General features: G+C 38.2%; 2 protein-coding genes across 6 annotated transcripts in view; both read right to left on the bottom strand.

Moving 5' to 3' along the window:
- mctp2b (multiple C2 domains, transmembrane 2b) overlaps positions 1-18,279 on the bottom strand; it is a 44,373-nt gene extending 26,094 nt beyond the window's left edge. For 2 of the 3 annotated variants that reach the window (XM_040010961.1, XM_040010962.1), the window contains exons 1-4: positions 18,132-18,278; positions 8,317-8,878; positions 1,353-1,400; positions 306-423 (exon numbers count right to left, since the gene is read on the bottom strand). In XM_040010961.1, the coding sequence (XP_039866895.1) occupies positions 306-423; positions 1,353-1,400; positions 8,317-8,829 (679 nt within the window). In that variant the 5' untranslated portion in view covers positions 8,830-8,878; positions 18,132-18,278. Of the gene's footprint in view, positions 1-305; positions 424-1,352; positions 1,401-8,316; positions 8,879-18,131 lie in introns of all 3 variants that reach the window. The other variant, XM_040010963.1, reaches the window with a different exon arrangement.
- A 2,421-nt stretch (positions 18,280-20,700) lies between these two features.
- LOC120721073 (myocyte-specific enhancer factor 2A-like) overlaps positions 20,701-26,638 on the bottom strand; it is a 46,194-nt gene continuing 40,256 nt past the window's right edge. For all 3 annotated transcript variants that reach the window (XM_040011123.1, XM_040011124.1, XM_040011125.1), the window contains exons 8-10: positions 25,509-25,632; positions 23,042-23,144; positions 20,701-22,356 (exon numbers count right to left, since the gene is read on the bottom strand). In XM_040011123.1, coding sequence (XP_039867057.1) covers positions 22,023-22,356; positions 23,042-23,144; positions 25,509-25,632 — 561 coding nt within the window. In that variant the 3' untranslated portion in view covers positions 20,701-22,022. The remainder of the gene's footprint in view (positions 22,357-23,041; positions 23,145-25,508; positions 25,633-26,638) is intronic.

Genomic DNA, 26,638 nt, shown 5'->3' with positions numbered 1-26,638 from the left:
TTGGGGAAGTTAAAATGATGAAGCTCTAGTCAGACAATGATCCTCGGGTGGGAGGGTAAAGGCATTTTGTTTCATCAGTTGAATAGGATTCCACTGCCACACTTCTCATTTTCCACTGTGCTGAAGTATTACTTGCTTCTGCACTGATCCAGTTTCCTGGATGATAATCAGCATCACAGCAGTGCCTGTTGATCTTCTGTTTTTCTCAGACTGTGTATTTTAATGCTAGTGTTGCTGTACATCACAATACACAATAATCTGGAACAAAAAGCTGAGTTGTAGTAGTGCCGATATGAGCTCCTTACCACAGCGGTCCCTGATGACCAAGTTGTGTCCTTCCTTTAAGTTAACGGTGAGCAGGTAGGACCTCTGGGAATCTCTGGCACTCTCAGACATGTTCACAGCCTCATTGTCCATCTCATACTGAACAGAAAAACAAGATTATTACTTTACTACTAGTAGTATTACCAAAGTGCCCCATCTACTTCCGCACAAACTGGGCAGCTTGTTAATCAGGAAGTATCTGATCAGAAAACAGTTTTTTGCCTTTATTATGGGTCACTGCACCATTAATATTTAAACTTCAAATGTATTACCAGTAATGCTATTAACCACAGTATAATAGCTCCACCCCTATTTATGTGAAGAATAACTTTTTAATCTTTAACAACAAAATTATCACAGGACTTCTTTCATTTTACTTTCATGCACTGATTTAAAGTCAGACTGTAGTTTACGTGCAGGAATTTGACGAGATTCGAATACAGCTTTCCTAATTCTTTACTGGTTGGGTTGTATTATTTTTGTCACATTTATACAACTAATTAAAAAAAACTAAACAAAGTATACTCACAGGTTTTAAGAGATTGTATTCTGTGCAGTTTTATGCTTCTCGTCTAGGCAGTGGATTATTTAATCACTATTAAGCCTTTCCAGCAAGCCATGAATCTTTCACCGAATAAACCCCAGTACCCTGGAATCACCCCAGCTCAGCTTCCTAACCCTGACCGGCTACAAAAGATGGACAACACACACTGGATGCTGAACCACAAATAGCCTACTGTTCTATCTCATTCTAAACAGAGCACAATAATCTGGAATTAAACTTTGATATAACCACGCGTCGGCCAAAGACCCACACTGCTGTTGGCATGGCATAATGCTGAAAACCACCAGCATAGAGACATGAAAGGGACAATCCGTTGCAAAATTCTACAACCACAAAGATGCAACTTGGGATAAAACTGTCAGACGCAACCCTTTTCTCTTGTCGTGCCTAAAGCTGATTTGCATATTAACCAGTCAACAACAAAAATCATCTTACAAACTACAAATTAGACAGTAGCACTTACATTTTGGTGGTCCCCGTCCTTTATGTGACTGCTGTAATCGTTATCATACTGCAGAGACAAAGATGAATATTTTTTTAAACCATGTGACACATGACAAAGACTTTCAAAACATGTAAAATTCCTGTTGATGAAAAAGCTTCACTCAGCTAAAGCTAAAGGCTCAGAACTGCCCTCTCCTTGGTATTTCTACCACCAGCACAAATCCTCTGAGCATTTATTAAAAATTCCTGTGTCCTGGGGACTGAACAGAGGTAACCCAAAAAACATCTACTAGGCAATTTCCACTTTTTCCCACTAATTTGCATCTCTTCTTTGGGTTTCAGAGTAACTGCAAACACTGTAACTGTTTACCTAACATAAGGTATTTTGCCATACATACCACTCCTTTCTTTATGAATTCAAATATAGATTGCTGTATTCAGACGTATTCATTATAGTTTCTATACAATTAAAGATAATCTCCCAGAGGTTTTTTTGTAAGTCTATGGACTATTTACACAGCTATGAGGAAGTGTTCGGTTGACAACAACAGTTACACAATGGGAGATGACAAGAATTAAAATAAAAAGCTTTTTTAAAACCACCCTGGGGGCCCTGAGAAAACAAACTGTTAGTTTTCACACTGTGCATTGTTGCTTTCACCAAATTCAAAACAGTTTTTTTGACTGATCTGAAACCTCAGTGATGACGGAAAATAAGATGACTAAGAAAGACAGCGGGTCTCTCATTTCTTCTATTTTTCTTATATCAGTTTTCTTACATCAGATCCTGATCCAGATACAGGTAGACCTTAGCTGTTGATCATATCCAGGCAAAACCCACCTCTGGTAAAACTTAATGCAAATCCGTTTATAACCAGCAGACATAGAAATAAATGTGCTAGTTGAAATATGGGCTTTGTAATATGCTCATATCAGCATGTATCAGCTTGCGCTTAATCAGCATTCAAGGCTGCATTAGCCTTGAATGCTTAATAGCAATCAAAATGTAAAGCCAGTTGAGGTTTAAACACAAAAAAAGCACAGATTTCTTAATGTTTCTTATGTGCTGTTATTCATTTACGCTTACACCTGACTCAGATCTCAATCAGCTAGTTGTTTTGTTGTGGTGTATCAACCAGGTGTTGCAAAAAGGGAGGTTGCAGAGCACCCTCTGATGGACAAACTATGCAACAGCCACTCTCATAATGTAGTTGAAGGGTGTTTCTTCCATTTCAATTAATTCCATCTTGAATTAATCAGTTAATAATCAGTTCTTATATTTTCCTCACACAACAGACCACCAAATGGCTAATATCAGCAGATAATATCTGCCTGCTGAGAAAATGGTCAGGTTCTAAAGATCAGCATCCTGTGCTGCAAACTACAAAGCGTAAAGATTCAAAATCAAAATCCCACTGGCGGAAACTACAAATATCACCTCAGTCAATCAGATAAATATAAAGAGCATCTATAAAAAACAAAAATCAAAACAAAACACTGATATGTTACTACTAACACCAACAGGAAGATGAAACATTTTACTGGGTGATGATTTTTTAGGTCATTTCCTGTTACTTACTTAAAAGTTTCACAACATGTTGATGTTGGTAACGCATTATTCAAAGATTACCATACCAAACTGCAATTTCTTTTTATCAACCACCACCCCCCCCACACACACACACACGTTTAGGCATGTTTGTGAGAACAGAAAATTAGCATGCCTCTATATTTGTGAGGACCAACAGTCACTTATGGGGACAAAATGCCCGTCCATACGAGTCTGAAGGGATTTCTGAGGCTCAAAACGTGGTTTTAAATGTCAGGGTTACGATTAGGTTATGGTTTTGTTTAGGATAAGGGGTGTGTGTGTGTGTGTGTGTGTGTGTGTGTGTGTGTGTGTGTGTGTGTGTGTGTGTGTGTGTGTGTGTGTGTGTGTGTGTAAAACTGTCAGCCAACATGTTATACACCTGTCCTGCTGCCCTCTCTAACCACACTTGTCTAAACCACTGATAGTGAAACCAGGAAGAAAGTATATTAAAAGCTTAGTGGAAAGAAGTCAAAATGAACATGATTCACAATGAATTTTTACTTTATTTGTTGCTTAAACCATTGAATAAAAAAGGTATTTAGTAGCCTATGAACTTCTACAAGAGTAATTCATTTAGCCTAGGGCTGGGCGATATATCAAAAATTTATCGTTACCGAAATTTATGACTCTCATCGACGTCATTTTGCCCATGTCGGTAAATTCGGTATTTAAAAAAAAAAAAAGAAAAGGCATGTGCAGGTTGGCGATGTTCATGTCCCTTTAAGACGCTGTGCTACGTTACAGACTTGACGGGGTGGAGTCACATGACTCTACTACCTGTAACAAGACGAGACACGGGTGAACAAATGGAGGACGATTTAAATGTTGAAGCAGCAGCGACGGAGGTAGAGCTGGTGGAGGAGGAAGAGGAGACGCTTGTTAACAAAAAAAAATGTTCAAGCCCTGCCTAATTTTAACTATCAGTGTTCTATTGAAGTTTTTTGCAAACAGCACTATTTAATGTTTTTGTTTAAGAGTTTATAGTTTTCACTAGTCACATGGCAGTGCTTAGTATTTATTATAGTTTTTTCTGTGTTCAATTGACATTTGTGTTTGTGACATTATTTGTTTACAAGTTATAGTACCTCAAGGCCTTAGCAGAGATAGGCCTTTGTCCATGATGGCATTACATTTGCACAATCATTGTTTACTTTGTGAATAGCCAATGTGAAACATATTTATTATTAAGCCCCATCAAATGAAGAAACAAAAAAAAAAAAAAAAAAAAAAGTTTGTTTTTTTGGCACTTGGGGTGGTTATCGTCCATTTATCGTTATCGAGGTTAACTGCTCAATTTATCGTGATATTGATTTTAGGCCATATCGCCCAGCCCTAATTTAGCCTGTGTAGCAAACAAGCCTGTCAAAGCTGTGAAAAGAGGCTATGACTTCCTAGTTGTCTGAGTCGTCCTCTGCATGTCAACAAGAACTACAGCATTAATCTGCTTGCACATTGGTGTCCACTTTGCATGACAAAGAAAATAAAGCCAAGGCTACGCCCAATGTTATTGTTCAAATGAAAATTAAACATTCGGAATTTCAAGTCATCTTGCATTTGTGCGTCATGTCACTAAAGCATGCAATCTACACAAAACCTGTTGAAAGTCATTCTAACCATGATCTGACAAACAAAGCCTGCCCTTGATTATGAGAAGAATGCAAAGCCTGACATGTTCATTTTGCTGTCAAGGGTTATCTTCAATACATACAATGTTATTTACTAGGGCTGCACGATTTTGCATAAAATGAGAATCACGATTTTTTGGCTTAGAATTGAGATCACGATTCTCTCATGATTTTCTTTTCCAGTATAAATATTTATTGCACTTATTAACTGCACATCAACTTCGTAACAGTTGAGACTGAACATAAAAACAATAAATAAACATAAAAACAACAACAACAAATGGCTCACGTTTTGTTGCTTGAAATTCCATCTCCAGCGTTGCTCGACACTGCATGTATAGAGCAGGTAGTGCAACAATAGAAAAATAGTTGCGGGACGGCACTGTGTAGCGTTTGTCTAGGGCATAGGTGTCAAACTCTGGCCCCAGCCTAATTACATTTGGCCCGCGAAGCCATACCAAATTACTATTAGAGCTGGCCTACTGGTATTATACAGTTTTATATATATATATATATATATATATATATATATATATATATATATATATATATATATATATATATATATATATATATATATATATTTATTGTTTAGTATTAAGCTTTGCTTGTTCCATATTCAGTTTTTCAGCAAAACTTGTTTGAGTCCATAAGAAAAGATTCATTCTTATATCTAGAGGAAGATATTTTTTTTTTCAATAAATATTAGCGTTAGCCCGCGACTTTGTTCCAGTTTTGAATTTTGGCCCACTGTGTATTTGAGTTTGACACCCCTGGTCTAGGGTGTTGATCATTTTCCTAAATCCCTCGTTTTGCACAGTGTTGATGGGAGCCATATCTTTGGTCAGGTGATAAGTAATAGCCTCCGTAATTTCTTTGTGCCTGCGGGAGTTCGACGGGTATAGGGAAGCGCTGTATAAGGTTCCTGTTATTAATGTTTGGGTGGTTGACCGGGACGGATTTTCTCCTGTCACTTTCTCGTCATCCCTGTCATGACGTGCTCTCCGTTGTTTTTTCCCTGCTAATTTTAGCATCACAGGGCACAGCTTCTGTATCACGTGGTATAAGGCTCCGCCCTTGTCATTTGTTGAGCAGGAAGAGTGAGCGCTTGTTTTCATGCAGATTACGTCCCGGATCAAAATGCGGTACAATCATCGTCGTCTTTTTTTTTTTTTTTTTTTTTAAATCATTGTCATTTGGAAATGTGATGGCACATAAGTATGAATCGAGATCACGATTTTCTAACGATTAATCGTGCAGCCCTATTATTTACACATCACTGTTATGCTAGAAATGTGAGTAGCAGCTGTACTTGAGAGACGTAGATCAAATATCCACCTCCGGGTCATTTTAACAGAGAATGGAATGAGGAAGGAGATGAGGTTTACAACTGATTCTATCTGACACCAGGTGTCAGATGTATAAGTGACATTTTTAATTGGCAACAAAAACAGCCAATAGTCTCCTTCTGTAGTGTTTATCCTGATTATAATTACACATCTGAGATAAAACACATAATAAAGCTACAATAATATATCTCAGAGCCAGGTCAGCAAATGTTGAGGAACACAGTGTGCCAACTTTCTGCAGAGTCCATCGCTACAGACCTCCAAACCTCATGTGGCCTTCAGATTAGCTCAAGAACACTGCACAGAGAGCTTTATGGAATACGTTTCCATGGCCAAGCAGCTGCATCCACACCTTACATCAAGAAATGCAATGCAAAGCACTGGATGCTGTGGAGCAAAGACTCAGTGCAGAAGTGTTCTGTAGCGTGACAAATTACATGTTTGTCCTGTGTTCGGCGGTTGCCAGTACAACAGTACTTGACTGCAATGTGCCAGGTGTAAAGGTTGGTGGAGGGGGTATCCAGTCTTTAGGTCTGACGTCATTAGCTGCATTTGGGCCCAAACTATGCTGCAGGTCCCCAAGTCAAACGATCACTGCGGCATCACTGAGAGTTGAATAACTGTCTAAATTCTTTCATCTGTAATAAAATGATCAGTGTTGCTGCTCTACCAGGTGTGAAAATTAAGTTTAACATCCAGGCATCCATGAAAACAGAATTTATGAAATTTAACAGAGTTAGAAGTTAGCTCGCTAGTTTCCATCTAATATAATATAGCATGTTCTGACTGAGGGATCTCTGAAACAAATTAAGACGTACAGCTCTGTTACTACTTCTGACATAAATTAAACCAGGAAAGTAAACAGCAGTGAGGTTTTGTAGGGTTACATAAGTTTGGCTAGCTGGTATATAATGTGATTACTAGTAACACAGCTAGTTTTGCTATGTTAGCAAAATATAAACAGTGAAGCAGGAGGATGAACGCTAACATTTTTCCACTTGATAAAAGTTAACGTGAGGGTTCCCAATGGTTAGGAACAAATGCAATCGCATGGCAGGATGCAAACGGACCAAACTACAGTCAGGAGAACAACTGAGATAATCCATCCACAATATGAGGTTAGTCATTAATATACTGCCTGGGCTGTAGTTACAGCGTAAGGTTTTAAAAACTGAGCTTTAAAATGATTAGCGGTAATAAAACCCAGAGGCCAACAGTTATCACTGACTGTTTTTAGGGGACTGTTGAGATTTAATAGAACAAGATGCAAAGCATTAAAACATGTTAAAAACACAACAGCCTTCTTAAACGCAGAGCAGTTTGGGCCCGGAAGCAGGATTCATCACATCATCACAAGACCGGATTATGGTGTATGTTTGTTTTGAGTAGTTAGGCGATTCTCACAAGAAGGCAACAGCAAGGAGAATTTCAGGGTTTCCAATGCTTTCATATATATTTCAGGATGTCAGTTTGAGGTCTTGTTGGTAGAGTTAAGACCACATCTGAGGAGGCACAAAAGTCATTGCGAGGAGACCACTGAACCGGAGTTTAGCTGGGATAAAATTGTGTATTCGGTACTGGTGTGCCAGTTTTGCCCTGTGAAACTACACGGTTGGTGTAAATGAGTCAAAGTTCAAAAAATATTTTAAAATGAACACAAAATATTCGCTTAAATTTTACACAGTGTGTAAAGGCCTCAGTCTGAGAAAGATTTATAACTTGAACAAATGTAACTTCTATCAGTTAGGGCAAATCTCTTAATATGAAATCATTGGAGCAATAAACAGGAATGTGTAGCAAGATGGGTAGTTCATACCATAAAATACACTTATTTACACTTGTCCCAAAAAGCAAGCAAACAAAAACGTTTAATGTGGAAGACAATTTATAAAATAATTGGTTAAATCCAATCGATCTTGTCTCTTAACTTCAAGAAAGAAAGAAAAAACAAAACAACAAACAATAGTTTTAAATGTGACTCTGTTTGGCACTCACAGCCTACATCCTTGTCATTTTAACAAAGACGTGAATCCACCAGAAGCAGTGTTTGCACAGTTCTACTGTAGACTATTGATTTAGGATGGACCTCGATTTGCAACCATATCCAGCTCTTCCAAGTTAAACTTTGCAAGTCAAGTGTAAATACACCTGATACCTCAACCCCGCCAATGTACAACATGTTTTTTTTACTGTGTGTTGCAGGGGGAGAAAATGCTGACTTGTCAGTTAATTTTGGTGTCAAAGTATTAGATATAACAGGAACTACAAAGTCAAAATATGAGTGAATATTTAAAATAAAAATGCAAGTCGTCAGTGCTAGTGTCCCAGAAGGTTCAATCCTTATGTGAAACATTATATGAATATTCCGTATGTGGAGATGCCCAATCTGCTAGGTTATTTCAAAAGTATTTTCTTTACCTGCGAGCTGTCCAGGGAATCATCCACAGCTACACTGTCTGGAGTGTAAACAGTCATCATCTCTGGTAGTGCAAGTTCCTCGGGCTCCATGCCTCGTCCAGGTTGGTGTGTCTCCCGGGAAGATGTGTCTTCTCCACAAAGGCTGTTAAATGATTCCTGGGAAGAAGAACGGTTTGTGCAGTTTGTAGGCACGCTCAGTCTGTTTTCACTCCTCCCTATTCCTCCACTACCTGCTCTAAGGTTTACACTCCTCCCACCTCCTACAGGACCCGTAGGAGGCCTGTCAAGCGGTGTGGAAGGATCGCTATAACTGGGACTATTGTACTGCTGAAAAGGCACTCTGGAGGAGACGTGGGGGTAATCCTGCTTCACGTTCCTTACGTCAGGAACGGAGGAGCTCATCCGATTGTGGTCAAGCTGGACAGCCAACTTGTTTAAGGGATCCTTGCCCCGCTTGAAGTGTGGCAGCATCTTCTGCCGGAGATGCTGCATCATGCCTGGCTTCTTCTCCATGATGGATGCAAGGTTTAGTCTGTGTCTAAGATTTGGACATCACTGGCACCTATTGTGAAAAAAAGAGAATGAGAGGAGTCAGTCATTGAAGCATATCTGTAGCTAAGCTCAAACTGCATTTAATACATTTCATCAACTACAGGAACAAATAATCACAAGGATTAAAACACATTAAAGAACAAAATGCACAGTGAATTACTGTAATCATTTCTATAAAGATTTGGTGGTGATCTTTAATGTCAAATATTCCGTAAAAACAATGAAGGGCATGATAAGGATCATATATGAACTGGTATATTTTACTTAAGAAGGGAATAAAAGACCAAAGAAGGAATAAGGATATTTAGATATACACACTAGGGCTGCCACAAACGATTATTTTGATAGTCGACTAGTCACCGATTATTTTTGCGATTAGTGACTAATCAGATCATGCATCCATTGTATGTAAAAGGTACAGCTTACTGCACAAGCATGCATCTGCTCTTATATAACTATCATTAGCTTACAGCTTTAAGCTTACAGCATCTTGTCTTTAAAATAAAGACAAGATGATAGTTTATTACATTTTAATGAAATTTGCAGATTGTTTCGGTGAAGTTTAATAAACTCCTTGCTATCTAAAATATAACAGGACACCGGAGTATATTCTCGAGCATCTCACACTTCTGATAATCAGTTGTCTGCTTGACGTTTATTCAGCTGTGTAAAAACTATAACTTTAATCTCAGCCAAACCGATTTACTCAGGAACAAATAAAATACTAAAAAAAAAGCCAAACAATAACATTTTTAAGTTATCTAAGTGACTTATATATATTTAACCTGAGTAGCGAAAGACAGCGGTGGGTTTGAAAACAATTTGCAGGGAGTCCGGTGTTCTCACGGGCTCTAGTGAGCCTTGCCCCCGGCTAGCTATCGAGCTAGTGGGTAACAGACCTCTTCGAAAACGTCAAGAGCGCTTTTGAAAATATGTGGTGTCTTGATAAACTGAGCAGATATTTGAGGTTTACACAGCTACATTCTCACCTGAAAATATGTTAAACGTTTATTTTGTGACCCAGAAAGAATAATAAGAGTAATATTAAAACTAACTAGCTGCCGCCATTGTTGGAAACTGAGCTGGGCTGCATTCTGGGACAAAGCTTCTTCTTCTTCGGGGTTTAACGGCAGCTGGCATCCTTGTACATGCAGTGCTGCCATCTTCTGTTTCAGTCAGTTATTACACTCTTAAATCCTACTACTTATTCCTGCGTCTTTTGTGATCTTCAAATGACGCGTCGACGATTTTGATAGTCGACGTAATCGTGACTAGTCGACTAATCGTGGCAGCCCTAATACACACATTATCTATCAGAGGCCTTTAGTACCATAAAATATGCTTATAATGGTGACCCAGAAATTAAACAACCTGCAGCAACTACATAACAGAAGAGGAAGCTGGAACAACTGCAATTAATAATGCAAACTCACGTGTGCACTCCAATATAATGTTGACAAAGAGGAGCTTTTTAAACACAGAAATTTAGTCTACTCAAATGCTGTGAGTTACAAATAATGTTAATAGGTTTTCTTTTGTTCATGGGTGCAGAGACAAGGCACTGCATCTAACAAAAACACATGCAAATAGACACAATACACTGTAGTAACAATACCTTTATGACTTGTGTTCATTTTGCTTCTTTCTTTAATTACTTCATTCATGCATTTATCTGTTCATCGTTTCATTTATTGTGTTGATTTAATTTCTATACTCTCTTGGCTCCCCATTCTACCAATACATTATGAGCAGGTGCACAGAAACAAAGTTGGGCACAGGCACACACACACACACACACACACACACACACTTACTTATTTGCCTCATCTTTGTCTACATGTCATATTCCATGTGACTTAACGACTTATTTGTTCAGATATCTGTGTCTGTTATTTCATTTAAGGAAAATTATAACATTATATTATAATAATGCATTAGGGAAAAAAGAAAGAAGAAGAAGAAAAAAAAAAAGAAGAAATCATCAAATCATGCAAAGTCAGTTTTGCCAGTAAAATGATTGTTATGAGCTCACTTCCACTGACCAGGTCTCTCTGCTATCAGGAAGAAATCTCTTGGGAAATTGAAAGGTCAAAGGACAATACCTTAACAATACACAAGTCTTTGAACAAAAAGCAGGCATACTTTTTGTGGAGTGCATTTACCGGTAAATTTAGAATTTTGCCACTCCTTTTTTCAGCCTCATGAAAACAATCTAGTCATTAGAGTCACTGCAGAAAAAAAAAAAAAGTAGAAAAAACAGTTTACAGATGTAGGTTAATATTGCACGTCAAGATTTTTTAAATGCTTCTCGGAATAAAAGGAAGTAGACAAAAATAATTTCAACTATAAATAAAGCCCCATCTATCATATTCACACCTCTAACTGAAGACGACAACTATTCTCACCCGGAAGGAGACTATTCTGACAGCTTTACATTACAGCTCGGCTGTATATCTTTTGGAGGGCCGACTTCAGCTACTACATAGTTTTTTAATAGCTTGTTCCTGTATGAATGAGTGTGTGTGTGTGTCTCATCTGTCATTCATTTACAGGTTAGCCACTGCAAACTTACAGCTTTTTTGAAGAAACAAAGACAGGGAAGACAAAGCACAGAATGCATACTGTGATGTGTCATTCATGCTTAAGCTCTAAATGATCAATTAAATATAATTAAAAAAAAAAAAAAAAAACAAACATTACCAGCCCTTTGCTTCTGACAAAACCTGATAATCCTCTTAGCAGCTTCTCACTTTGTATTGTCATCAACTGCGGCCAACGACCTGTCATGCTATCAGCAGGTAAAGGGAAGTGTAGGGTGAGAGGCGGAGATGGCAGACGTCATATTATTATGGAGGATGTAATCTCAGGCATCGACAGCAAAGCAAAACATATTCATGGAACATGAATAGAAGATGTTAAATATCATAAGAGGTTATCATTTCCACAAGAATGTTTCCTACTGGTTAGCTGAAGTTGTTTCTCCAGGTATTAGACTACAACAACTCATTTTTATTGTTTGTCACCTGCCTGGCTATGAGAAAATTGAATCAGAAAAGCATGAGTCCTTGATGGCAGCTTGACAGCAGCTGGGACGTATATCTCCCACAGGTAGTAAGCAGAGCCTGATCATAATGGAGGTATGTGTGCATCTGTTTACTCAACACCAGTGGGTGTATGTTCTCCTCAACTTAGATTATCAGTTTTATTTCCTTCAGTGCAGGAAATAATTATGGGATCCCCTGTTGAATTTATTTTATGTTCACTTGCAAAGAATTAAACATGCACGACCGTGGGTGACCATGGCTCAGGGGATTGGGAAGCTCATCTGTAACCGGAAGGTTGCCAGTTCGATCCCCCTGTTCTCTCTGTTCTGGTCGTTGTGTCCTTGGGCAAGACAAGGCCAACAGAGGGCCTTGTCAGAGGGGCCGATGGCGCGATATGGCAGCCTCGCTTCTGTCAGTCTGCCCCAGGGCAGCTGTGGCTACAACTGTAGCTGCCTCCACCAGTGTGTGAATGTGAGAGTGAATGAATAGTGGAATTGTAAAGCGCTTTGGGTGCCTAGAAAAGCGCTATATAAATGCAATCCATTATTATTATTATTATTACTCGTTTTTATGGTAGATTAAAATTTAGAAAGAGAGATAATCAACTAAAAATACTTCTCCCAAAAAAAAACAAAAAACACATTACATAAAAGTTGATTTGCATGTCACTGATAATGACTAAGTATTAGATCCCCAAGCAAAACATGGCTTAGTACTTAGTGGAAAAGCCCTTGTTGGCAAGCACAGCGGTAAGACTGCTCTCGATGCTGGTCACCAGGTTTCCACCCATCTCAGGAAAGATTTTGACCACTCCTCTTTACAAAAACTCTCAATCTTTAAGGTTTCTTGTCTGCCATTTAGCAACTCTCTCCACAGATTTTCACAGCTACTAGGCCACTGCAGTGACCTTAATTTTCTTCTTTAGCCTCTCCTTTATTGCCATGGTATGTTTTGGGTCATCGTCAAGCTGGAAGACCCACAATAGAGCTTCAGTATTCTGGCTGAATCCAATATTTTACAGTACATGACCCAGTCCATTTGCCCCTCAATGCAGTTAAAGTTGTCATGTAGCCTTAGTAGAAAATTAGGCCGAAAGCATAACATTCTTTGGGTCTTTGATCTTGCCCATTGTGCTGGATAAGTTGGAATGGAAGAAACTGATTCTGTAGACACATAACTAAATGCTATCAGGAGTATCTGGAACTACAGTAACTGACTGATTAATTGTAATCTGTGTCTCATGTGGGCACACACTAGCAAGCACCTGAAGGGACCATATAATGTAAGATTATACCCTACTTTATATTGCACAATGGGAAATCCAAAGTTCAAACAAAGCAGTAAATGAGAAGTGTTTGAAATACATAAAACTGTATTTATCTAATGATAGTCACAGCAAGTTTCATGACGTTGAAGCAAGGTGGTTTTTCATTTGATTAATTTATACACCTAAAGGCGCTGTCACTGTTGACTGTAGTTTGAAGTCTTTGCTTTAGCTACAGATAAACTTAGCTGTGAGCGACAGAAAAGCACTGTGAACTAACTCAGTCATTTCAATCTTTTAAGAACAAAATACACAATATGTCAGTTCGTGTTTACAGCTTGTTTCCACTGCCCTCAGGGACCAAAGTTGGGATTATCAGGTCTGATTATCGTCCAAATTTCCCGTTTTTGGCCACAGAATGGCACGTAGCAGGAAACAGTCCATTTCAGACACGGCATTACTAGTAGAAATACTCCATTTGGTGAGTGTGCTGCCTGTACAGAATATGAGGAAGGTAGATCATATTATGGCCACTCACTGTGGTAACTTTCCAGTAAATTCACATCATATGGACTCTTCAATCCACTTTTTCAATTCAATTGACATTTTGAATTCACTACATGTATGAAGATTTTTTAAAATCATAACTTTAAATACTAAATATTCCAGATGGTCCTCTTTCAAAAAACAAGAACCTGGAATGATATACAGTATGTCCCATTACTGCTTTATTGGTCATCACAGACCAACCGATTAACGTGCATGACTGCCAACAGGGCTGATAGCCTGCATCACTTTCACGTCACTGCATTTTATTGGCAGGATGTTTCACTACAAAGCCTAAGTTAGAATATCAGCTAATTTCAGGATCAAACTTCATTGCGAGCAAAATTATTAATGGAATCAAAGGAGATTTCAAGAGCGTGATGGGCTTAAAAGAGTAATGGGAGAAAAAGACCATGTGTGCAGAACATTGCAATGTAGGGCATTGATCATGTGATTTGACTCGAAAATGGTGTTAGTGTAACTTGGGGCATGAATTAAGTATAGTTTCAAAAACACAACAACTGCAATGATTTACACAAACCCACTTTTTTCCAAATACACAACAGAATACAACATGTCAAATTTTTAAACAGTAAAAATGCAGGAAGAGAAAAAAAAAATTATACTTGAGTTTGGCAGCTAACAATCTAGAGAAAGTTTGGAGTTCCCTCTGTAAACATCTTTTTTGTTATACTTGTCCCAACTTTTTTTGAGGTTATATATTGTTGCCATTAAATTCAAAACCACCTTAGTTTGAATAAAAACAGTATATTATCTCAGGTTAAACGTGTAATAAATTTCAGTGTCCCATCTTTTTGGAATTGGGGCTGTAAAGAAGCCCCCAAAAAGCTATAATCACGTGACTGAGACAAGAAAGCAGGTCTCAATCAACAGAGCAGGATACGACATAGCTTTCAACTGACAGTCCAGCCACTGTTACCACTGGAAAACAGCAAATCATTAGAAATTTAAAAAAAAAGAAAAAGAAAAAAAGATGAGGCCCACTTCTCCATTGGCAAGAATAGACTCTGATGAAAGGTAAGATGCTTCATCAGAATAGGGGGGGATTTTTGTACTATGAAAAGTTTCTCAGAAGACTATTGAAGAAATTTTCTTACATTTCACAGCCACTCTGCAGGATCCAGAAGGCTGGTTGGTTGTATGGGCTAAAATACATGTATGTATAACTAAAGTAAGGCTAACCGCATGATGCAAAAAACTAAGGCTCGGTCCTGAATCAATATGCCCTTCCTAAATAAATAAATAAATAAAAAGATATTGGATAATGTACTGTACTTTAAAGTTCCTAATTTGTGCAGAATAAAAGTTCCAACGAAGTAACAAATGAGAAGTGGCTGAAATACATAAACCATTATTTACCTCATGACAGTCACGGTAAGTATCATGACCTTTGAAGTAAGGTGGTTTTGTTATTCGATTCATTTATACAGTATGGGCACTGTCAACGTTGACTGTAGTTTGAAGACCTGATGTCTCATTGATAATTAGCTGCAGATCAGCTCAGCTGTGAGCTCTAAAAACCAACTTGGGAGGAGGAGGGGGGTTCCCGTTTCCCCACCATCAGAAACATACTGGTCAAGTCTGCAGTCATTGTGCCCTTGATTAATGCTCTGGCAAATCACTAATCCTTCTTTACACATTAGATGGAGCTTACAAAAAGGAGATTTATTTATTTATTAAAAAAAAAAAAAATCTAATCAGAGGATTGGAAAGTAATTGGAGGACACACCTGCATGCATTAAAAAAAAAAAAAAAAAAAAAAAAAAAAAGTCTAGCAAGCACTTTAAGGCACCATATAGTTATACTGCACAAATAAGGAACTCCAAAGTTCAAGCAAAAGTAGTAAATGTGAGGTGGCTGAAATACATAAACCATTATTTACCTTATGATAGTCACAGTGAGGTGTCATTTCTTTAATTTCACTAGTTTTTTTATGCTTAAACATGCAAATTCAGTAGTTATTGTGTATTCATCTGCATGAATTTCCAACAGACAAAGTATAGCAAATTAAACGCCTAAATGCACATTTTGAACATTTTCTTTTCACTATCCTAAAATGTTACGGAACAAGTACATGGGAAAAAACCCACTCTTTCTGCCTGCCATGTCTCACCAAGTTCAAGCTTGTATTGCCTATCCTTGTACAGCACATCATTAGAGCCAGAACAGTCAGGGTCCACATGAAGGCTTTTGCACGAAGCCAACTCAGTTCAAGGACATGCTGAGGCCAACTGTCCATCATACAGATAAACATGTCCCAAAACCTTCCTCACCAGCCTCCTTTTAAGTCACTTTTGTGACTATATTAGATAGCTAGACATTCAGCAAGATTGCTTAAAAAACAGTTCTAGATCGCAATAAACAGGAAATAAACAGGCAATGGTTTAAGGTCACATTGTTAAACAAACCTGAAAGTGGGTACATGTACGTGAAAGCATTTTTACTGTCCATGAAAAAACCCTTTGCAATAAGACTAATGCCAAGGTGTGTATGAAAATCATCCTTTGATACTAGTACGTACTAGAAAGGCATCCTGTCTGATTGGCATGATTTCTTATACAAAAGGGATCACTCAGTGTTATTACAAAAGCTAAAGCAAGCTCACACATGCATCAGTGGTTGCAAGAAAATCATGCACAACTGCACACAGTGCATTCTGTCTCCCATTTCAAAATGAGGACGCCGCTGTTTGAAGGAAAAAAAGACAGATTTTATGAAAAGCCCGACAGTACACAAATAACTGATGATGTTGTTTTATAATGATCCCGGGTTAATCCGTTGTTAAACATTAAAGTACTCTGGCTGAATGGGTCTTCTAAATATTAGAGATGTAGAGATCTGACCAGGCAATGATTTACTGAAGCAGATAAACAATAAAGGCTTCTGTCAATTTTTAAATGTTCTGCATACAAGTTCTTATCCTGAAAGCAAGCTCCTTAGAAATTACAGGAAATTGTGCTCTTATTTTTAAAATATTTATCATGTACAGACCTCTGACAAATTAAAGGAAATAATCTGTTACGCTGTAGGGGTAATTTTTTGGCAAGGTTTTGATCCACCTCTCCCATAAGAGCTGAAGCCTAAACACAAACCAAATTTCTGACTAATTAACATTATCCTGAGGAAATAATTCAATCCCCCCACTCCACAACACAACTCAATGAATGGTTTGGGGAGTATGACATGAGGAAATCAGATCGTCAGATCTCAATCCATTTTAGCACCTGTGAGAGATTTTGTACTAAAATGACAGTGAAGACACTGTATTGACAGTGTTAATCACAAATACTAGATATACTTTAGAAGAAAGTTGCTCAGTCTTTAAAGCAGAGATCCAGAGACTTGGAACACTAAACCTGCACTAAACCTCTTCCTGCAGAATGTGGTGCCCCTTAGCAAGACACTTTCAGTTTCCCTTAATTTATCACCCCCATTCCCTCTGTGTGTATACGTTCTAAAGTACTGATGCAAGTTACAAAAGGTCACATCCATCAATGCTCTTTGAAGCCTCTAATGCTTTTTTCTTCCCTTCAGCTGATGTATTGTGTTGAGTAACTGCATCACGGACGTCTCTTGCTGAACAGGACAAGCTATTTCCTGAAACGAGTCTATTTCACAGTTTGTGGTTCCTATGCTTTAATATGAGGCAAGACAGTGACTGCAGAAAATACAGACAAAACGAGAAAAAAAAACATTTACAGATTCAGTAGACTACATTTCAGACATATAATAGTCAACATAAAAGCTGAAAGCTTAAGTATTGTTACTATGTATACTAACCATAAAGATGTATGTCGGTCTACAGCAGTAAGCCGGTATGAACCTAGTAAGTTTTCGAAATTCAATCAGCGTTGGTAAAATGTCATCAACAACAGTATTCTTCATATAGTGCATTTTATATGTAAGCCTTTACCATGTAGCTCCATGCAAGACACTATGTAACCATCCGTGTCACCCTGACAACATGAGGATTGTCCAGCAGCGTCTTGCAGGAGCACTGGGAGGTGACCATGATTCATTAAAAGTACCACTGAAACCATTTCTTCCTTGATATCAATGCCGAACTGATGAAAATGTTATCTCTCTATTAAAAATCATTTAAAATGAAATGTAACAACATGTTTCAATTCGTGAGTAAGAACAAACATTTAATTGTCAGATGCTTGAAGGGAGTTCTCTGTTACCCTTCTTTATAGACTCATAAACTAAAGATTCCCACGTGGCAAACTGACAGCTCGAAGGTGACTTCTCATCTGACCACCAGGAGTAATGTTGCCGGGCAGAAAGAAGGCTCACCTGACTAGACGCACCTCGAGGACCCCAGCAGGTAACTTTCTGCTTCTCGCCAGGAAAAGAGAATAAAAGAAAAAACAGAAAGTCATATTTACCTGTTTTTCCCCGCCCGCTGCTGGAAACCTCCAAGGTATTTATCCTTATTCAACTCATTTCAGTTAAACGGTGTAGCTGGAATTACAAAACAGCAACAGTTGTGCACATCGATTGCAATTTCTGGCTCTGACACACTTCCTCCTCCTCCTCTCCCTTTTAGCATCAAATATCAGCTATGACACAACAAAGCGGCTTATGGGCTCTTCAAAATAAAAGCTCTTCCGAGGACCGCGTGCACTGTCCATCTGCACATTAAAGGAGAATGAAATACATAACCTGAAAAAAATACATGGGTATTTTGAAACATATTTTTACAGAGGTTATCTGCATTTCTGTAACTTGACTGCAACATGTAGACTATGTATGTCTTTTTTTCTTTTCTTATTTTTTAAAGACAGATCTTTGGTCTTTTTTATGAACTCAGTATTTTAACAAATATAATTATCCGAAAACCGGAGTAGCAGTATACTTTTTGTAAAATAAAGGCTGTTCAATTCACAAGTTTACAATTTTACTTTATCAAAATAATGCGTAATTTCCGGTAGAGTATTACCGTAGCTAACTTAACTGGTCTGATTAATCACTGCCATACCCAAACAGAACATTCTGACATTTGTGATATCAAACTAACAGTCTGTTTTAAAGTATTTGTCTTCAGCAGTGAAACATATTTTTTACATTCGTTTTGTTCGTGTCACACACCCCGAAATTACCCCACTAAAATAAAATGTGGTTATGGCTGTGGTTAAGTGTGTCAAAACATTTGTTGAAATGCCTTCAGATAACAGCAAAATGTATGTGCAGATATGCTCAGATGAAGATGCATTCATCTTACCGATACAGTAGGCTATAGCCACCATTAAAATAAAAATAATAATTTTTATTGGCTAGGCTCATTGGCTAGGCAGCTTTTTGTGGATCTTAAACTAATCCTTCCCTCAAACATCTGTTTGCTCTCATAATTCTCATTAACCTTGGCACATTTAATCCGCCCCTCGTCCACCCCCGAGTAACTGACGTCGTTGCCCATTGTGGATTTCTCTGAGCTAAAAAGAAAAAAAACTGCACACTTCTCATATGACTACTCTGTTCATTTACTCGTTTCATATTAACTGAATCGTTTTACCTTTTTTAAATCACAGTCATGACAGTCTCACTTTCAACTGCTATTTAATTGGCACAATGTAGTTATTCAACAAAGACGAAATGTGTGTGGGCAAGAACTACTGGTGATGGCCAGAGGGGCCGATGGCGCGATATGGCAGTCTGCCCCAGGGCAGCTGTGGCTACAACTGTAGCTTGCCTCCACCAGTGTGTTAGAGCGAATGAATAGTGGAATTGTATAAGCGCTTTGAGGGTCTCGAAAAGCGCTATATAAATGCAATCCATTATTATTAAGTACTTTACTGCTAATGTTTATGATTTTGCTATGTCTCTTGCTGCCAGCCCTAAATGCTTTTGAGCAGTTTCTTTTTTCTGTAGTTTCTGTTTTCACGTCGCTGCTGCATTCCCATCAGCATCACAGCTTCTTTCACAATTGTAATTTACAATTCATTGGCCTCGTGAAGCCAGGTACCAGACACATATTGGGGTGGCTGTAGCTCAGGTGGTAGAGCAGGTCATCTGATCGGAAGGTTGGTGGTTCGATTCCTGGCTTCCCCTAGTCTGTATGCCAAATATCCTTGGGCAAGATACTAACCAAATTGCTCTCCGATGCATCCATCGCAGTATGAATGTGTGTGAATGTTAGCTATGATGCACTAAGAAAAATGTGCTTGGGTATGCATGGGTGAATGCACAAGTTGTGTAAAGCGCTTTGAGTGCTCAGATGAGTAGAAAAGCGCTATATAAGAACCAGTCCATTTAACTATTTTATTGCTGGTGTCAAAGAAACATAGAAACTGTATCCTGTTCTAAAACCCTGCATCATGAATGTGTTTCAAAACTTTCACTTTGCTCTTTTTTGTATTCGTCTTTCATTGCAGAGTCAAAGCTGTTACATTTTCCAGCCATGCTCTCATTCAGTGGAAGCACTGTGGTTAGTCTTTTGCAGCTTTTGCTTCTCACCACATGCGCTACTTTGTACTTACCCACATGTTGCATTTTCTCAGGTTTAATCATCTTCTGCTCAGTCATAAAGTCATTCAGTAAATTCCCATCTCTCTGGAGGTAAGATTTCTCTCAGCACAAGAATTCAATGTGTCTCTTATTGTATGGATTCAGTGCCATTAAAGTAATATTTATATTAACTGTCTTCATCCATGGTTATCTCAGATATATACAACGTATATTTTAAAAAAAAACAACCTTAATCTCACAAAGACACATGGCCTTAAGTGTGTAACCATCATTAGGCACAAGTTACTTATTTAATAAAGACCAAAACAGATAAATACTCTATCAAAAGACACTGGTATGGGAGTCAAAGGTACATATATACGATAACAGATTTAAGAACAAATTCCTCTAAAGAGTTCCGCTTTGTTTTCTGATCTATGACATTGTGTTTTATCACCTAACACCATCAGCCAAGCAGGAGTTGATGTGCATGTGTTCAGCAACTTTTTAAAAGGTTTCAGCAGTTTTATCTTTCTTTATAATGCATCCATTTTCCTAAGTCTTTTTTACAGGGATATATATATATTTTAACTAATCAATAAAGCTTTTCTAGAGAGGAGTCGTCTTCTTCTCACATTTATTTTGGGGGGTTTTGGGCTTTATTTGATAGTTTAACAGTGATGAGTAGACAGGAAAGAGGGGGAGAGGGTGCGAAGAGATCCAGAGATCCGACTCGAACCCAGGCCACTGCATTTCAGCTGTAAGGCAAACAGACGCCTCCTCGACCAGTAACCTTTTTTTTTTTAGAATTGTTTCCTAAGCTTTCTTCACAAAGCCAGTTTATCTATTTATCTAAGAAAGGATACAAGTGGTTCTGTAGTGTAGTCTTTAACAACTTTGCTTGGCAAACAAAAGGTTGCTGGTTAAATTCCAGCCAGAGACATAAATCCCCCTTGGGTTTGTACCAGGAAGGGCATCTGGCATAACACTGCCAAGTCAAATATGCAGACCTACCTGCTTTGGTGACCCCTTGTAACAAAGGAGCAGCTGAAAGTAGCTTTATCTAAGAAATTATGGGAGTTTCAGGAGACAAAGTGTGAAGGCAGGCAGATAAAACACGCTGACAAAACGCTATAGTTACACCAAAAGTGATATATATTAAAGATACTATGTACAAACAATAGTGACATGTTTTGGTAGTACATATACAAGTGTCCATGGCTTTCGATTTCAAATCTGAATGAAATATTGTATAATTTTGTGCATAATATAAAAACACACACAACATAGAAAACAGTATACTGCTTTGGCTGATATAAATACGTGTTTTTATAAAGAGGAGTAACAGAAATGATGATGTGGAGGGAGTATTGCTTTCACGATGGACTCATTTAATGGTTTTAAACCCTGAGAAGATTAGAAATGAATTGGTTGACACCAAGTAACTTTACCCACTCATGAACTTTGATTTTATGCTTTGTCTCTCTTCCATCCAGCGCCACAGTGCACTGCAAATGGAAATAACTGTACTCTACTGTAACTGTACTGCATTTGGACCCAGATATTTAATCTCCAAAGCTTTAATTGTTTGTAAAAGAAGAAAATAAGATTAAATGAAGTACCACTGTAATTATAGCTTTATCCAATCAAGAATGCTCAGACGAATGTTGCTCAACCCTTCTCAAGAAATTCTGAGTAACCAAAACAACAGCAAAAAAAAAAAAATTAAAGCAAATTCAACAGAACACATCAATAAAAACCACATTTCATTTGCACAACAGTGTCCTTCCTGTTTTTTGCCCTGGTGCAGCTTCTCGATGTAGCTCCAGGCTCTATGTCACCCAGCTGTCCATTCGGATCCGCTTGACTGTCGGACTCTCCCTGCCCTCTGACCGACTCGCAGGGAGCAAGTGGAAGTCAGGTCGCTGCTGCTCTTCCCGGTCACTGCCGCCCTCGTGAGAGCTGCAGGAGGAGCCAACGCTGTCAGAAGGGGACCGCCCCATCTCTGCTCGAGCTGATGAGGGGGCAGAGGAGTGATGATGAGGGTGAACATGTGGATGGGTCATGTACCCAGACTGGCTGTGGTGGTCGCGGGGTGGAGAGATTGGCTCAGCTTTGATGTTGATGTTATGATTGGTGCTGATGGAGAGAGTGGAGCTTCCTGACCTACAGACAGAGGAAGAGAAAATTTGAGGCTGTGACTCTGGAGTGAAGATGCCATCTGGTGGTGACATGGCTGTAATCGGCCTGTAAACAGAAACGTTTTCTCGGAAAACTTTGGCTATTGAGTACATTTAATAATAATAATGTATTTAAAGTAAAAAGTGGAGATAACTGTATTTCTGTTTAAAGCTCTTTTAAACATCTACGTTACCACAGATTAAGAGGCCAGTATTGTACTTACAATTTGATTGATTTCATAGCTAGAGTAAAATGTGTCTAATAGACGTAACATATAGCAGATATGTTGAGATTATAAAATAGCTTTTTATTACATACATCACCCAAAAGTACATAACTTCATGGTCTTACACAAAAGCAAAAATGTGTGATGTTTGAACCAGAATGGTTATTAATGCCTCTTTATTACATATTTTAGGGCAATTATCTATGTCATGGAATCTGTTATCATATATATTATGTCTATGTATATATTTATACATATTTGCATTTTTCCAACTCTGTGCACGCTACTTCAGTTTACTGCACACTGTATGATCAGGTAATTTTTAACTTTATGTCAACAACACAGTATGTCTGCACAAAAAAAAAAAAAACAGTGTAAAGAAATGGTTAAACATTTAATCTGTAAATCATGAAGGGAGACAGTTTAACTGTGTCAGGCTCTTACCCCATGGAGCTCAGCTGCTGTTGCTCCCATGCTGCCATTGAGCTCAGAGAGGGCCCTGCAGCAGAGTTAAAGCCTGATAACTCTCCACTGTTCAGGGAGTAATCTGACAAAGACAGAAGGAGAGAGACTAATAATAATAATAATAATAATAATAATAATAATAATAATAATGGACTGCATTTATATAGCGTTTTTCGGGACCCCTCAAAGCGCTTTACAATACCACTATTCATTCACTCTCACATTCATACACTACATGCACATCATGCCGATCAAAAAGCATTACACTTCTATAAAAAGTCAAACATTACCTTTTTTAGCTACACTTGAATACAGTATAAACGCTGCACCACAACTTCTCTTACGTTCTTGTTATGAGCTGCTAAGCTACCTGAAACTATTTCACTTTTAGTAATGTGCTGAAAATTTGTAAAAGTGAAACCAGAACTCACCCACTAAAGCCCTGTATTTGCCCACATGCACGGAGGCCTCTATACTCAGTTTTGTGACACAAGGTAGCTGAGAGGCTTTGAAAGTTGGTATTTTGTTGATGACTGGATTAAATCATTGTGTTTGAAAATACTTATAGTACACAACAACACAGAGAACTCTGTTGTGTAGCATTAGAAAAATATTTCAATACTATATCATTTGGCAACGATCACAGTGTTTTTAGTTAGTTAACTAACTTTAATTAGCTATTTCAGGGTGTTTTTTTATTAATATAACTGAATACAGACTGGATAGAGTGCTTTGAAAAAAATAAAATGTTAAAGAAAATTTCAGGCCAGAAAAAAAGTAATTTCCAACTAACAGTGGGATTTCATCTGCCTTGCTAGAAGGCAGGGCTGTTATGTGCTTGGTTGTCTTAGGGGAATCTTTACACAGTCTGTGCCTGGGGCCTTGTCTGGTGTGGTAGACCACAGTATGGATCTTGTTCCTGTGCTGCCATGATTAGTGCCTCTGTGATGTCTTTCAATCCAGCTTTGTCCAGACACTGGTAGGATTTCTGAATGTAAGCCACTTCTTCCATCTGCTGCAAACCGTGTACGGGCCTATCCTCCCATGATGGTTTGTCTCCTTGCACCTCTTCTTTCTCGGGTTTCTGCTGCCTAAGGTATTAACTAAGCACACGGTCAGTTGTGGCCATGTTGTTGTTGATGTTTGTTGTCTCATCCTGGACAGTGGTTTGGTTTATTTCAGAGAGATAGAAGGCAGGAGAATAAACCAGCTATACTCAGTTGAAGGGGATATGGGAGAAAGACACAGCCCATAACGGCAGTGCTCAGTGGCTGACCTTTTGCACTCATGTTGCCATGGATTAGCACACTCACACATCCATGATTCACAGTTACCACTGCGCAGCCAGTGTAGTAGTCCTGGCCAGGTCAACATAAAAAAAAAAAAAAAAAAAAAAAAAAAAAAAAAAAAAAAAAAAAAACACACACACACACACACACACACACTGTATAAAATCTGATCTAGACTAAAATGGTTTTATTTAACCAGAGAATGTCCTGCCAGTGTTCATAAGACTTCTTTTCATTTTCCTTGGCAAGGTTTAAGGTTGTAGTTTTGTTCCACTTGACCACAATGAGCAAAAACGCCCCATGTGAAACAATTACCCATCTCTTGTTTGATAGAAGTTTATGCTAACTGCAATTTGTGGATACTCGCGGAGACTTTTGTTGTTGTTAGTAAGGCTTTTCCTTTACATCCAAACACCTGAGTCATTTTCATTTTACCTATATTCGCAGCCTTTACTCTTGTATTCCATCCCATATCATTATGAAATCTCACAGCTGCAGTTTGTTATTTTTTCAGGGAATTCCTTACAATCAAGAACTATTAGAAACAATTCAGGCTAAAACTAAAACAAAAAAGTTATTATTTTTCAAGCCGCTTAATAAGCTTGAAAACCTTCCAGTGTGACTGAACTAAAGCATTTCTGGATTGAAGAGGGGGTCAAATTGCCACCATGAATGCCAGGCACTGATCTCTAGATATCAAAAGTATGTGGTTGCAGCTACTGCTGCTAAAGCTGGCAGTTTGGCAAGCTATTAGGCCCAGGGAGCAATTCATTTTTTCACATTCACCTTTTCACTTCCATCCAAGTAGCATTTAAATCTAGCATTTTGTATTTTTTTCAGGCTGCTGTTGCTTTATGTTATTTTTATTTTAAAGATCTAACAGTGTTTATGTTAAATGAATGGAATACACACAAAAATACAGGAAATTCTTTTAAAAATTGCCCTGATACAGTTGGTCATACCATTATAAACCGTCTAAAAGAGCTCAAATTTAACACCACCTAATTAATTCAGCAATTCCATTAACCAATTAAAACAAACCGCAATGTACACTGTTTTCTTATTTGATTTTTTGGGGGGCATACTGTAAAATATTGAGGTCAGCAGGGCTAAGGTAACTACAGAAACACAGCACGAATAGTAAAAAGAACTTGTACCGTTGTAGGCCGAGCCGATGCCAGCATAGACCAGACTCTGATGGGGTAGACTGGGTGTGGTGATAGAGACAACTGGTGTGGAAAGAGGCTGACTGGACTGACTGCTACTCATCCTTTGGTTATTCTGAAAACAAATAATAAACAAAGACATAAAGTCACTAAGTTCACTCATGAAATGTTACTCTTCTCTTAGTTTGTTGCTTTTTGTGCTTAGATCGCAATTATAGTGTTCGCTAGAACTAGACTTGTAATGCCCCATTTCAACCACAAGATGTCAGTATAAGCTCACATCCCCTGTTTTAAAAACAAAACAAAAAAACCATTAATCAGTTCAAAATATATAGTTTTGAATTTCCTACACTTCCCATAGTGCTAGCAGAAGTTGCACATGAATTGAACAAGGATTTGCATTCTTCTCAACAAAACTGAATGTTTTGTAAAGACAGAAGTCTAACAGAAATCCACTAACTATTCAGAAACTGCAGTTTAGTTTAAAAAATGTACTTTTTGAATGTTTATGTTTAACCCAAGACTTGATAGTCTAATTTATCAGTCAGTCCTCTTCTTTTCCAAAAAGCGATATCAGTGCAATTTATTTGGCTGTCTGCTTTTAAAAAACACACAACTGAAATATCAACTGAATAGCAGCAGGTAATTCATTCTTAATTATTCATTGTCCTAAAATAGCCTATCGGTTCAGAACAGGTGGCTCATGAACTCAACTTATCACACTGAATTTAGGAGTTGTTTTTCATTCATCTTTCAATCACGTCACCCTGAACCAGGTCATTCATTGCTCAGCAAACATAAAAACAATGGGTTAACCAACCCATACATGTCTCATTCCCTGTGTTTTCTATGGTGTCCTTGCATTTGTGGACTACAGATAATGCACTACAGAATCCAAGTTAAAGCTATCGTGGTAGTGAGTAGTAGACACAGACATCCTGTTAAGAAATGCAGACCTCCTCAGTCGTTTTTGCTTTGTTGTTTTCGCCTGTTTGTGCAAAACACACTAAACAAAGCATGCCGCTTACACTAACATGTGCACACAGGCATACAGGAGGAAGTGAAAGGCAGTTTCAAAATGATCACAATGAGGAGGAGTTGTGAGACCACAACACAACATC

The sequence above is a fragment of the Simochromis diagramma genome, unplaced genomic scaffold, assembly GCF_900408965.1.
Source record: "Simochromis diagramma unplaced genomic scaffold, fSimDia1.1 OVJJ01000603.1, whole genome shotgun sequence".
NCBI lineage: Eukaryota > Metazoa > Chordata > Actinopteri > Cichliformes > Cichlidae > Simochromis > Simochromis diagramma.
Note: the sequence above shows the minus strand (reverse complement) of the source record. Positions and strands in the feature narration are given on the sequence as shown.